The 12,058-nt window shown below is 46.0% G+C and overlaps 1 protein-coding gene across 1 annotated transcript in view; it reads right to left on the bottom strand.

The window, feature by feature from the left end:
• Ube2g2 (ubiquitin conjugating enzyme E2 G2) overlaps window positions 1-12,058 on the bottom strand; it is a 25,863-nt gene that overhangs the window by 2,255 nt on the left and 11,550 nt on the right. The window contains exons 4-5 of the mRNA XM_005360250.2: window positions 2,860-2,978; window positions 843-983 (exon numbers count right to left, since the gene is read on the bottom strand). Of these exons, the coding sequence (XP_005360307.1) occupies window positions 843-983; window positions 2,860-2,978 (260 nt within the window). The remainder of the gene's footprint in view (window positions 1-842; window positions 984-2,859; window positions 2,979-12,058) is intronic.

The raw sequence follows: 12,058 nt of genomic DNA, 5'->3' as shown, positions 1-12,058 counted from the left end.
AAAAAAAAAAAAAAGAAGAAGCCTGAGCTAAAAGGCCAATCAGTTTATAATTAATGTAGACCTCTGTGTGTTTATTTGGGAGTGAATGACTGCAGGACCAGATGGGACAGGAACCCCACCCCCAACCTGGTCAACACCTTTTCCCACACACCCCAACTTCTCTTGACTGAATCCTATTGCTTTGAACCTCCGTGGACCCGAGTAAGCAATACAAGTCCTCATACACCGAGGGGAGTCTGAAAGCCTGCACTCTCCAGCCCCTGTAAATCCACCCATTCTCTTGGCCGGGAGTATACAAATGTTTGAATATCAGACTGAGCAGTCAAAAGCATTGCTCCCATCCCAATCCCTATACCTACCAGCTCCACACAGATGGTCTTTCTAAGGCAAAACTGCAGGATGGAGCAACCAATGCAACTCCCAGGGCTGCCCACTGGGCTCAGTCCCAGGGCTCCTGTCCCTGTCAGCTGCTCCTCAGTCCCAAATGCCTTTCCTTCCCACCTCCCTTGTCAACTCCTAGTGTCCCAACTCACTGCAGAGAGACCTAGAGAAGTGTTTCGGCAGTCAGGTTTACCACACTGGCCGGTAACTGTCAGTGGGTTTGCGAGTTCCTTGAAAGTATGGGGACCTCACATTGGGGTATCTTATCTGTTGTCCTGAGCATTATACCCCTGTACTATGGCACACAGAGGGGTCCCAATAAATGAAAATGCCAAAGATCAGAGAATAGCAAACTGTCAACAATCCAGCAAGTCCTATATAGTCTGTAATCACGGAAGTATGCTCACACTTGGAAAAGTACAGGCCTGTTACAGTAACAGAAAACAGAATTCACAGCTCACCTGCCAGCATGCTCACCACCGAAAGCAGGATCTTCTCTACACTTTGCACAGGGCTCCACCGCTCAGCACTGCTCTCATAGCCCATGGGATCATCACCTGGGGCATGCAAGATGGAGATGCAGACTCTCCCGTCAGGATAGACTGTAAAAGGCAGAGGCAGCCACATGAGCCCAGATATGGTGCCACTGTGCTGGGGAGGCTTTGCAGACAGAGGCCCAGCTATTTGTACAGCAGTAACAGGTCACTTCCTAATGGCACAAATCCCAGAAAGGCCTACCAGCAGTAGGCCAGACCTATTAGGGATTGACAACGGGGCTTAGGACCAAGTCTACCTAGCATTAACCAGTCACAACTAACTGGATTCCACCTTGCTATGGATTTCTCTGAGCATTCCCATCAAAAGAGGTGAAAGGTGAGTGGACAAAAATTCCAAAATACAAGTACCCAGAAGCCAAGACTCTTCACAGGACTCTGAAGAGCAGGATTTAGACACCCCTAGCTCAACTGATAGGACTCCCCCGCCCCATCCATGTCCATATGGTCAGAGCAGAGGCAAGGCAACTGGATTACTTAAGTACAGAGAAGATGTGGACATTTAGCAACACACTTACTTCAAAATTATTTTTACAAAATAAAAAGACATCAATTTGGGTTGGAGAGGCCGTTCAGTGGTTAAGAGCATTGACTGCTTTTTCAGAGGACCAGGGTTCGATTCCTAGCATCCACAAAATGGCTCAGAACTGTCCTTGACTCTAAGTTCAGGGAATCTGACTCAAGTCTTCTGGCTTCTGTGGGTGCCATGAACATGTTACACAGACATACATGCAGGCAAAATATCCAAATACATAAAATTGAAATAAACTAAAAACCAAAACCAAAAACAAAACAAACAAAAAAACCTGGTGTCAAATAGGTATTATTTTTACAAAACAGAATATCCTACTTGAATTTCTGCTCCAGGATCAGATCTTTAAGATCAGCATTATTAGTGGCAATAAAAATCATTTACAAGAAGGAACATGTCTCTAAAAGCCATCACTCAAAATACAGCACATTGCCCCATTTCTCTTAGGTAAGCTGGGCACCGTAACACATGCGTTGAATCTAGCACCTGGGAGATGTAATCAGGAGAATCAGGAGTTCAAGATCATCCTGGGCAGTGTGATCCCTGTATCAAGCACCTCACCCCTCAAATCTCTTATATATAATACCAGAAATAAAGTAAATAAATAAATAAATAAATAATCCCAATCAGAAGAGTTACTGGCAGTAATATTGTGCCCCTTCCCACACATACTGACACAAACTGTTTTCTGAAGACTAAACTCTGACCATTTTGGGTACTGCCTTACTTCCCAGTCAACAATAGGCTTGACTGCATCACCATGTCACCTCTAAGGAATCTCAAGGCTTCTTAAGTGTCTACATCCCGTCTAAAAAGAGCATTCCCTTAGCACTGCTATAGGAAGACTAGGCTGGCTCCAACTTCTTAATGTGCATGAGTGTTTTGCTGTATGTGTGCCTGTGTACTAAAAGAGACTCTGGTTCCAGAGATGCCTGCAGAGGGCATCAGATTCCCTGGAGCTTGGCTGTGAGCTGGGAATCAAATCTGAGTCCCCTACAAGAGCAGCAAGTGCTTTTAACCACTAAGCCATCTCTCTAACCCAATTCCAATGTTCTGTCATTAAAAATGACACTGTGACAAAGGCCAATGAAGGCCACAAAGCTCTCAAGGCCTGAAAGCTGCAGTAAGCCCATCAACGCGGGATGGATGGACTGAATAGCTAGTGTTAACTTCCAACATTTTTTGCTTCTCTACATTAAGCTGACCTTCAAAATGGAAATCCTGGTGTTCGCACCATAACTGATTTGCCAGTTTGGAATCTACCAGTCATTTAGAAATGTACATACAGAAACGTGGTGTTGGAGTGTTGCATCCCATGTGCCTGCAGGAGTCCTGCCTCCTGCTAACACAGCACCATTCTGTTGCCTGTCAACCACACTCAGACGCACTTACTGTTGGGATGGAACATCTCACAGGTGAATCTCATCTTCGGAGGACTCAAGGGGTAGTCAAGAGGGAAACTCAGGATGGCAGGAAAAACACCAAACTCAAAGCAAGTGTCTTCAGGGCCCCTAAAAATGAGGAAATAAATACAACTGCAAAGCCTGCCGTGACTCAGAAGTGGGAGAAGGATACCATCACTGCTTAAAAAAGAACACGGAGAATCTAAACAAACTGCCGCTCTTCTGAGAGCTGTTTCAGCTGTTTTAGACCCGAGGCGTAAACATAAGGCTAAGCATAGGCAGCAGAGCGTTTCATAATAATTGCACCATAGAGAAACTCAAGCACACTGCAGTCCTAGTTAGGTGACTGTCGGCAGAGGTCCAACTCCTGTGAGGACCGAGGTGTGAATTGTGGCACAGAATAATCATACAAAGAGATGAGGAGTAAGGAATGTATTTCAAAGGATATTTTGAATTTTCCAATGTAATGTGATTTTGTACCTATCAAACAGAGAGGGCACACATGTGATCCTCCCACTAATGCTCAATAGAAAAGAAACCTAGGCCACAGCAAACCCACCTGGCCCTAAGACTCCAACTTGTACCCAGTCAACTCTTAGTATGTAAATAGCAGAATTAGAGCAAGCCATTATAGGAGTCCTGTTCAAATCCTAGAGCCTTAGATGAGGACTGAGACCTGAAGGCAGGGAAACAGGAGAGGGGTACTGCCAAAGACCAACTCCACCTTCCAAAGCTCACTAATACAATCCGTATCAACAGTTGAAAAGACAGTGGACATTCTCCACTACATAAACTTAGTAAGGCAGAAATGCTGGCTGACAGCTTCCAATATTAGCATGGGAGAGGTCACCTTGGAACAGCCAGCAGACCAGTAAAAAACAAGTCCTGTACTATTCATACCCTGTCTCAAATAAATAAATAATAAACAGCCCTGCCTCCCTGCGACAGCAGGCCTAACACAGAAAAAACCCTCACAGTGATAAGGACCTGGGCTTTCACAGTCTAAGGAAAATTACAAGATATTGACTCAAAAGCCATCTTTACTTACAAGAAAAGATTTTCTCAAAATACAAACTTAGGCCGGGCAGTGGTGGAGCACGCCTTTAATCCCAGCACTCGGGAGGCAGAGGCAGGCGGATCTGTGAGTTCAAAGCCAGCCTGGTCTACAAGAGCTAGTTCCAGGACAGGCTCCAAAGCTACAGAGAAATTCTGTCTCAAAAAACAATAAATAAATAAATAAAATAAAATACAAACTTAGCTGGATGTAGTGGTGCCTAACATCTAGTGCATTCTGGTCCACATAAGATTTTGTCTCAAAACAACAACAAAAAGAACAAAGGGTGCAGCGGGGAGGGTGGCTTGGCAGTTAAGAACACATACAGCTCTTCCAAATGACCCAAGTTTGATACTCAGCACCTCACTGGGCAGCTCGCCATCACCAGGAACTCCAGCTACAGGGGAATCCAACTCCTCTGGCTTCTGGGGACACTTGTACTTATGACTCAAGCACCTTGACACACATAAAAGTAAGAAAAATGATCTGGGGGCGCAGGTTCCATAGCCCAGGTAAACAGGCAGGTGTGTCACACCTGCCATTGCGCCTTTGACCCAAGCACTGGGGAGGTGAGCTGGGGGATCTCCTAGGCTCACTGGTCAGCTAGCCTCACCAAATCAGCAAATCCCAGGTCAATGAAACAAGCTGTCCTGATGAACATCTGAAGTTGCTCTCCTGCTCCACATGCATGTGGCACAGATATGCATCTGCACGCATACATGTATACACAGACACATATGTTCCCACAGATAAAACACAACAAAAACAATATCAATATGTTTAAAGTTTTGATAGAGTTCTTTTTAGATACACAGTGATACACAGATCTGTACAATACCAGCTGCACTATTTTAGCTCCACAATTAAGAGAGCAAGGGAAAAAACCCTTTAATTTCATGTGCAGTCACACCCAGGGCTTCGAAAGAACAATGCAGTGTCTTGTTAAGCCAAGTTTTTCCCTCAGTGACAAGCCTTGACTCTGGAAAGCAATCCTGTGCTACTTCAAAAACAAGAGTGAATAGCTCTTCTCCTTGGAGGAATGACATGCTGCCTGACAGTCCCCTGGGGTCCTGGCACCAGGCCAGGGCAGATGATGCCCCAGGAAGCAGCAGCATAGTCACCTTCACAGGGTGTGGTCCAGCTGAGTTTTCCTCTCTCATGCTGCAGGGGCCTGGATGGACCCCTGAGGACCCTCCTCTCCTAAGTCAGATCTGTCCAGCACTATGGAGGTGGTTGCCACCTTTCAGCAATCCCCATCCTTCTCAGTTAAGGGGGTCAAAAGAACTACTGCTATTTTACTATTGAGCAAAGCTGGAAGATGCAGAATGGAGTCCTTTATTAAACTGCAGTCAGAAGGTCGGACAAAGACACCATCTCAGAAGTAGTCCTGCTAGCCAGGCATGGTGGTGCATGCTATTAGCCCAGCACTCGGGAGGCAGAGGCAGGCGGATCTCTATGATCTATGTAGAGAGTTCCAGGCCAGTCAAGGATACATAACAGAGAAATCCTGTCTCAAAAGGAGAGAGACAGATACAGACAGACAGACAGACAAGACTGAGACAGAAGGTAGCCTGTAGGGTCTCACTATGGCTGGCACCTCTGAGTCTAGAGTAAGAAAAAACTGGGTAGTGCCCTTGGAATGAGTTACATGGCATTTGCTCAATGCTTTGATAACAGGTCTTTGTTTCTCATAATGGGGCTTTATTTAAAAAAAAAAAAGTCTACTGGGTTGTTCGTAGCATTAAAGCATGACCCAACATTTCCTCAAGTGCGCCCACATCTTAAATAGCAAAGCTATTTGCGCATACCCAGGCTTACTGCTGTTTTAAACTGGGGTTTCTTTCTCTTTTCCAGCATGCCTGCCACTTGAACAGGTATGCAGGTGGCAAACTGTGCAGGGACATGCCTGCCAAAGGTGGGAAATGCCACAGAAAAGCTTCCTGCCCAGGACAGAGAAACAGAACCAACAGCATTTGGACAAGTTTCATCCCACACTTCTGGGAGTAAAGACCCTCACCTCACAGAACAGGAAAGGACACCCTGTGGTGCCTACGAACAACTTCCATCTACTGACTGCAAACACTGGCCTAACTCACAATTCCCCAGCACACCATTAGAGTGTGTGCCATAACTGCTGCCCTTAGGGAATGCCTCCTTAAAGGCCTCCCTGGCTTCTTGTCTGCAAGATGCTAGACTGGAAGAATGACCAAAGACTGCCATCCCTGCCTGGATGACCGCCTAGCCCAGCCTGTCCTCCAGAGCTGCCTCAGACCACACAGCAATACACCTGTAAACACGGAACTCCACTGGAAGCTTGCCTTTCATTTTTGGATGCTGCAAAGTGAAGCCTAAGGAGGAGAAACCTGTGCCTGGACAGCAGAGGGTCAGAGCAGCCTCCTTCCTGATGCTGCAGCTGCTCGGCCCCACCTGCCACTCATGTTAGAGAAGCCACTCTGCTGTTCTCTTTATGAAAGGTCTTGACAGATGGCAGACTGTCTTACATTATAAGAGGTGTTAAAATAAAAGACTCCCCCCCCCTCTCTCTGGAACTCAGAACCAGAGATCAATTACTAAAGATTGCTAATCTCCACAGTAAGGCTGGCTAGATACACAGCATATAAAAAAGTGGGCAAACCCACAAACAACCTCCCCTACCACCCACAGACCCTCAGCAAAACCCCGCAGGAGTGTTCCACTCCACAGTTCAACAAAGGCTTCTCCAGCTGCTCCTACCTCAGCAGGGCCCAGATCATGTGAGGGAAGAGGGCTGCAAGCACCACACACCTGGCCACATGCTGTGCTGATGTGAGTCACTGGCTAGGCAGCAGGGATCATCAGAGACTGTATGTTCCCACCTAGTCGACAATAGGACACCACAGTAGGAAGCTGTGACTAGGAAAAAGGTACACAGGTACCTTTGCTGTCCCAGCAACTTGGATAGACAGGGACACCCTGATTCTTCTGTGGTAGTCAAAAGATCCTTCCATTGTCAGAAGCCAGGTAGTAACAAACAGGGTTTGTTCCACGTTGTAACTTCAGGTCAACTCTGTCCAAAGGAGACACAGCCACACCCTAACGTTTTGTGATAGATACTGCTAAAACCCATAAACGCACCCTCACTGAAGGGCACTAAGAACTGCAGAGTGCATTCTAATACACAGACCACTGTCTAACAAGTGCTAACCTTACTCATGTTAAAAAATTGCCAAATATGGGCTGGAGAGATGGCTCAGAGGTTAAGAGCACTGGCTGGTCTTCCAGAGGTCCTGAGTTCAATTCCCAGCAACCACATGGTGGCTCACAACCATCTGTACTGAGATCTGGCGCCCTCCTCTGGCATGCAGGCATACATGAAGGCAGAATGTTGTATACATAATAAATAAATCAATCTTAAAAAAAATTGCCAAATACAGAAAAATGTAAGCAAAAAAGCTAGCAGCACTTCCTCCTTCAGCAGCAAGGTTCTGCAGGCCTTCCTGCGTGTGTACGTACACACACACACCCTGGCAACAAAAGGGGATCACGTTAAGAGTTAAAATTGTACCACGGTGTATGAGTGATGGGAATGACATTCATTTCTGAAAAGCCTAAATAAACAAACGCCCCACACTTACAGACTGGAGCACAATGTTATTCAGGTGGCCACACACAAACAGATCTGAGGACTCCACAACCCCAGCAGGAATACTGCAGAAAATAACATGCGCATGGAAAGTCATGGCGCCGGAACAGGCGGAAGTTTAACAGAAAGAACAAGGCTGGAGGACTCATATTTGCCAACTGTAAAACCACAGCTACAACAATCAGACCGTGTGGTACGTGGCAGAAGGACAGGCACAGATCAGTGAACTAAGAAGTCTAAAACTAAGGCCCTGAATCATGGTTTATATTGGTTTTTGACAAAGATGCCAAGATTACTGAATGGGCAAATTCAAGAAAAGGCTCTGAGGCAAGTGGAGGCCACAGGCAGAGTGAAGGTTGACTCCTACACTTCATTCCTTACAGAAAACTAACTGGAAAGGATCCAAGGTGGAAGTGTAGAGAGCTAGAAGCTACTGGGACAGTTGGCACTGCTTGTCAACCTGACAAAATCTATAATCACCAAGCATCGCCTCTGGTCTGCTTCCCAGTGAGGAACTATCTGGATTAGTTTAGCCGAGATGGAAGACCCACCCTAACTGCCAAACAAATAAAAGAGGGAGTCAGGAGCACTTGCTCTTCCAGGACCCAGGTTCAATTCCCAGCACCCACATGGTGGCTAACAACTGTCCTAACTCTAGTCAAGAGAACCAAGTTGAGACAAGTGAGCCCTGGCTTCAACTGTACCATATATGGTACACATGCACACATGCAGTCAAAATACTCATACAGATAAACAAATCTTCAAAAGGGGAGTGTTTGGACACGAGCGTTCATCACCCTGCTTCCTGACCATGGGTTCCATGTGACCAGCTGTGTTACATTCCTGCTGCCACAACTTGCCACCATCAAAGACTATACCCTCAAATTGTGAGTCAAAAATAAACTCTCTCTGCTCCTTGGCACCTTCTCTCTGCTGCCCTGGCTGTCCTAGAACTCGCTCTGTAGACCAGACCGGCCTCGAAGTCAGAGATCCACCTGCCTCAGCCTCCTGAGTGCTGGGAGTAAAGGCATGCGTCTTCTCTCTTATATTGCTTTTGTCAGGCATTTGATCATAGCAATGAAAGAGTAATATAATCATTGAACTTCCTTAGGTTCTATATGATGTTAAACCAGCTAAAGCAGCTAGAAAGGCCGTTCACTGACTAAAAGCACATGCTAGTCTTGCAGAGGACTGAGCTCAGTTCTAAGAGTCCATGCTGGGCAGCCCATCACTCTCTGTAACACCAGCTCCAGGAAACCTGAAGTGTCCCCCAGGCTCCTGCACTCAAAATGTGGTCACAAGAACCTGACTTTGCAAACTCTGTTTTAAAGAAGGGGCTTCATCTTAAGCCATATAATGAGCAGGGGGCCAATCTCAGCTCCAGAAATGTGTGCAATCGCAGAATTTGAACAGATATCTTAAATTAGCCAATTAAGGAGCTAGGGAGCAGGGCCATAAAATTTAACAAGGTCCAGATGTTCTTGGGAGGCATCCTGTCTACCTTACCCTATGCCCTCCTTACCCAATCCCAAGTCGATGGGGCAGGAACTCCCCTGATTACAGCATTTCCCTTTAAAAGTTCTGCCCTTCCAGGGTTCCCTGCCACACTTTCTGTACCCACCATGCATGGGCGCTGGAAAAGTGTTGGTCCAAACTTGAGATTGAATATTAAAAACCCTCACATAATTTGCATCGGAAATCTGACTCTGTGGATTCATTTGGGGACAGAAACTCGGGCACAACAGTGGTACACAGAAGTGACTGGGTCACCAGGCTGACTGACTACTGCAGGAACTGAGTTTTGGTGTCAGTTGAATAGGCTGTTAGAGGGTGGGGCTTGTTTGGAGGAAATGGGTCATGGGTGCTTTTCAAGCGTGTGTTTTGTCCCTGGCGAGTCCTCTCCACCCTTCCTGCTTCCTGGTCACCCTGAGATGAGCAGCTTCCTCCAGCACAACTCTCATCAAGGTGACAGTCTACTTCACCTCAGCTCAAACACAGTGAGTCCCGGAACCATAAACTGCGGACTAAAACGGCTCTCCTCCTCCTCAGCTGCTTTCTCGGTCACCACAACAGCACAGCCAACAACAGCACAGCCAACGACATAGCTGCATCTGCACATGAGGGCCCAGTTACCAAAGCCCCCAGTGCTTGGCCCAAGCACAGATCAAAAGAGGCCTTGAGTCAAGGCGATGGCAAAGAAAGTCAGCAGTGTCAGGCTTCCATGAGACAAGCAGAGTCCAAAACTACCAGGACCAGAGGAAACCAGCAAGATTCTGAGGGAGGAAAGGCCTCCAGTCAGTCAGCTCTCTGCCAAAACAGCAGGGTGAGACAAAGCCACAGGAGGACAGTTAATTCCTTGATAGATGTTTTAAGAACATTTGTAAACGGCCTCTTGTTTGTGAAGGGTCTGGAACAGGACCAAAACCCACAAAGTCACTAGATCTTGAAGCAGGGGAATTCCACACTAATGCAAAAGCCTTATTCAAACACAAACGTGCTCTCCTGAATATCACTTGTAATTACTTTTTAAGACAGGTTTTCAAAATATTTGTTTAACTTTATACTGTTTATCTAAAATTAGTAATAGTTAACTCAACAGACTTTTTAAAATCCATACTAGAGAGCTCAACTGTTCTTCAATGAGCTTCTAAGCACATCTACTGTGGACACACATAAGCCAACAACTTCTAAATACTCCAGGATCATCGGTGCCCTGACCTCTGCAGCCTCCTGACAACTGCTGCTCCTACAGCTGGCGTGCTGCTGTGAGGGCATGTGAGCAAGTGCAGGTGTGTCTGTGTTGATACAGGACATGGCAGATGAAACAAGCAGGTCACACATCAGTTCACACACATGATCACCTGCTTCTTTAAAAAGCAAACAATGCCTGGGGAAATGGCTGGAGGCCCAGAGTTTGATCCCCAGCACTGTAAAGTAAGTGAAACAAAAGTAAACAGACTCCACCTGACATGCCCCCCAGCAATGACCTAGCTAGGGGGCAGCAATGGCCACAGGCCTGTATCATCTCACCAAAAAGCAACAGAACCCTCCGTCTTATATGGCTTCACCAACATCTAATGCTAACAATCAGCAAGTTCCAGAAATGACTCCTAAGTTTTAAATAACTTGCATTATAGAATACTGTTAATTTTTCTGTTTGTTTTTGGTTATTGTTTGGTTGGTTTTTCAAGACGGTGTTCTCTCTATAACAGCCCTGGCTCCCCTGGAACTCACACAGCAGACTGTAGTTGGTTCTTTTACTCTTTGGGGGCCAACACCCAGCTTCCAAATAAATGCACAGAGGCTTATTCTTACTTACTTATTCTTAAGCCCGGCCTTAGCTTGGCTTGTTTCTAGCCAACTTTTCTAACTTAAATATCCCACTTCTCTTTAACTACCTCTTGTCTGGGCTTTTTACCTTTCTTTATTCTATAGATCTTTCTTTCCTTCCTACTCCCTAGTTGGCTATGTTTCTGTTTGTGTGTCTGGCCCATGGCATCCTCCTCTCCTCCTTTTCTCGCTCCTCCTTCTTCTTTCCTCTTCTAGACTTCTCCTATTTATTTATTCTCTCTGCCTGGCAGCCCAGCCCATTTCTGCTATTTTTTTGTTGTTGTTTTCTGTTTTTCGAGACAGGGTTTCTCTGTGGTTTTGGAGCCTGTCCTGGAACTAGCTCTTGTAGACCAGGCTGGTCTCGAACTCAGAGATCCGCCTGCCTCTGCCTCCCGAGTGCTGGGATTAAAGGCGTGCACCAACACCGCCCGGCCCCATTTCTGCTATTGACCATTTATTTAGCTCTTTATTGGACCAATCAGGTATTTCAGACAGGCAAAGTAACACTGTTTTACAGAGTTACACAAATGCAACATAAAAGAATGCAACACATCTTTGCATCATTAAACAAATGTTCCGTATAAACAAATGTAACACATCCTAAACTAAATTTCACAACAGTAGACCAGGCAACTCTTGAACTCAGAGATCTACCTATCTCTGCCTCCCGAGTGCTGGAATTAAAGGCGTGTGCCACCACCATGCAGGCCAATTTCTCCACTTTACCAGTTCTTGTTGTTACTGTTACAGCCTAAGGTTTCCAGTGTCCACCAGAGACTTGGAACAGACCCCTCAAGTACACAAGGCTCAAGTGTACCACGGTGCACACAGACTCCAGAAAACTTACAAAAATGTGACACAGCTCAAGCAATTAAGGTCTGACAAGCATCAGGTCTAGTGGACTTTCTCTAGATAGTGTTTATGGATGACTTAAATAAAATCAAAACCCCTCACTTTCACTCAGATTTCACACACAGCCTAACCTTCACAGGCAAAAATTACCAGACATTTTTGCAGGCCAACTTGTAGATCTTTAGGAACTAATGTGGTAAGCCTATAGCAGCTCAGCAAGCTGAGGAAAAGGATCAAAAGTTCAAGGCCTTTCCTGAACCACAAGAGTGAGTTCAAGACCAACCTGGTAGGGGCTAAAGAGATGGTGGTTAAGAGCATTGCCTGCTCTTG

This window comes from Microtus ochrogaster, linkage group LG2, assembly GCF_000317375.1.
Source record: "Microtus ochrogaster isolate Prairie Vole_2 linkage group LG2, MicOch1.0, whole genome shotgun sequence".
NCBI classification, from domain to species: Eukaryota; Metazoa; Chordata; class Mammalia; order Rodentia; family Cricetidae; genus Microtus; species Microtus ochrogaster.
The sequence above is the reverse complement of the archived record's forward strand: the minus strand, read 5'-3'. Positions and strand labels throughout refer to the sequence as shown.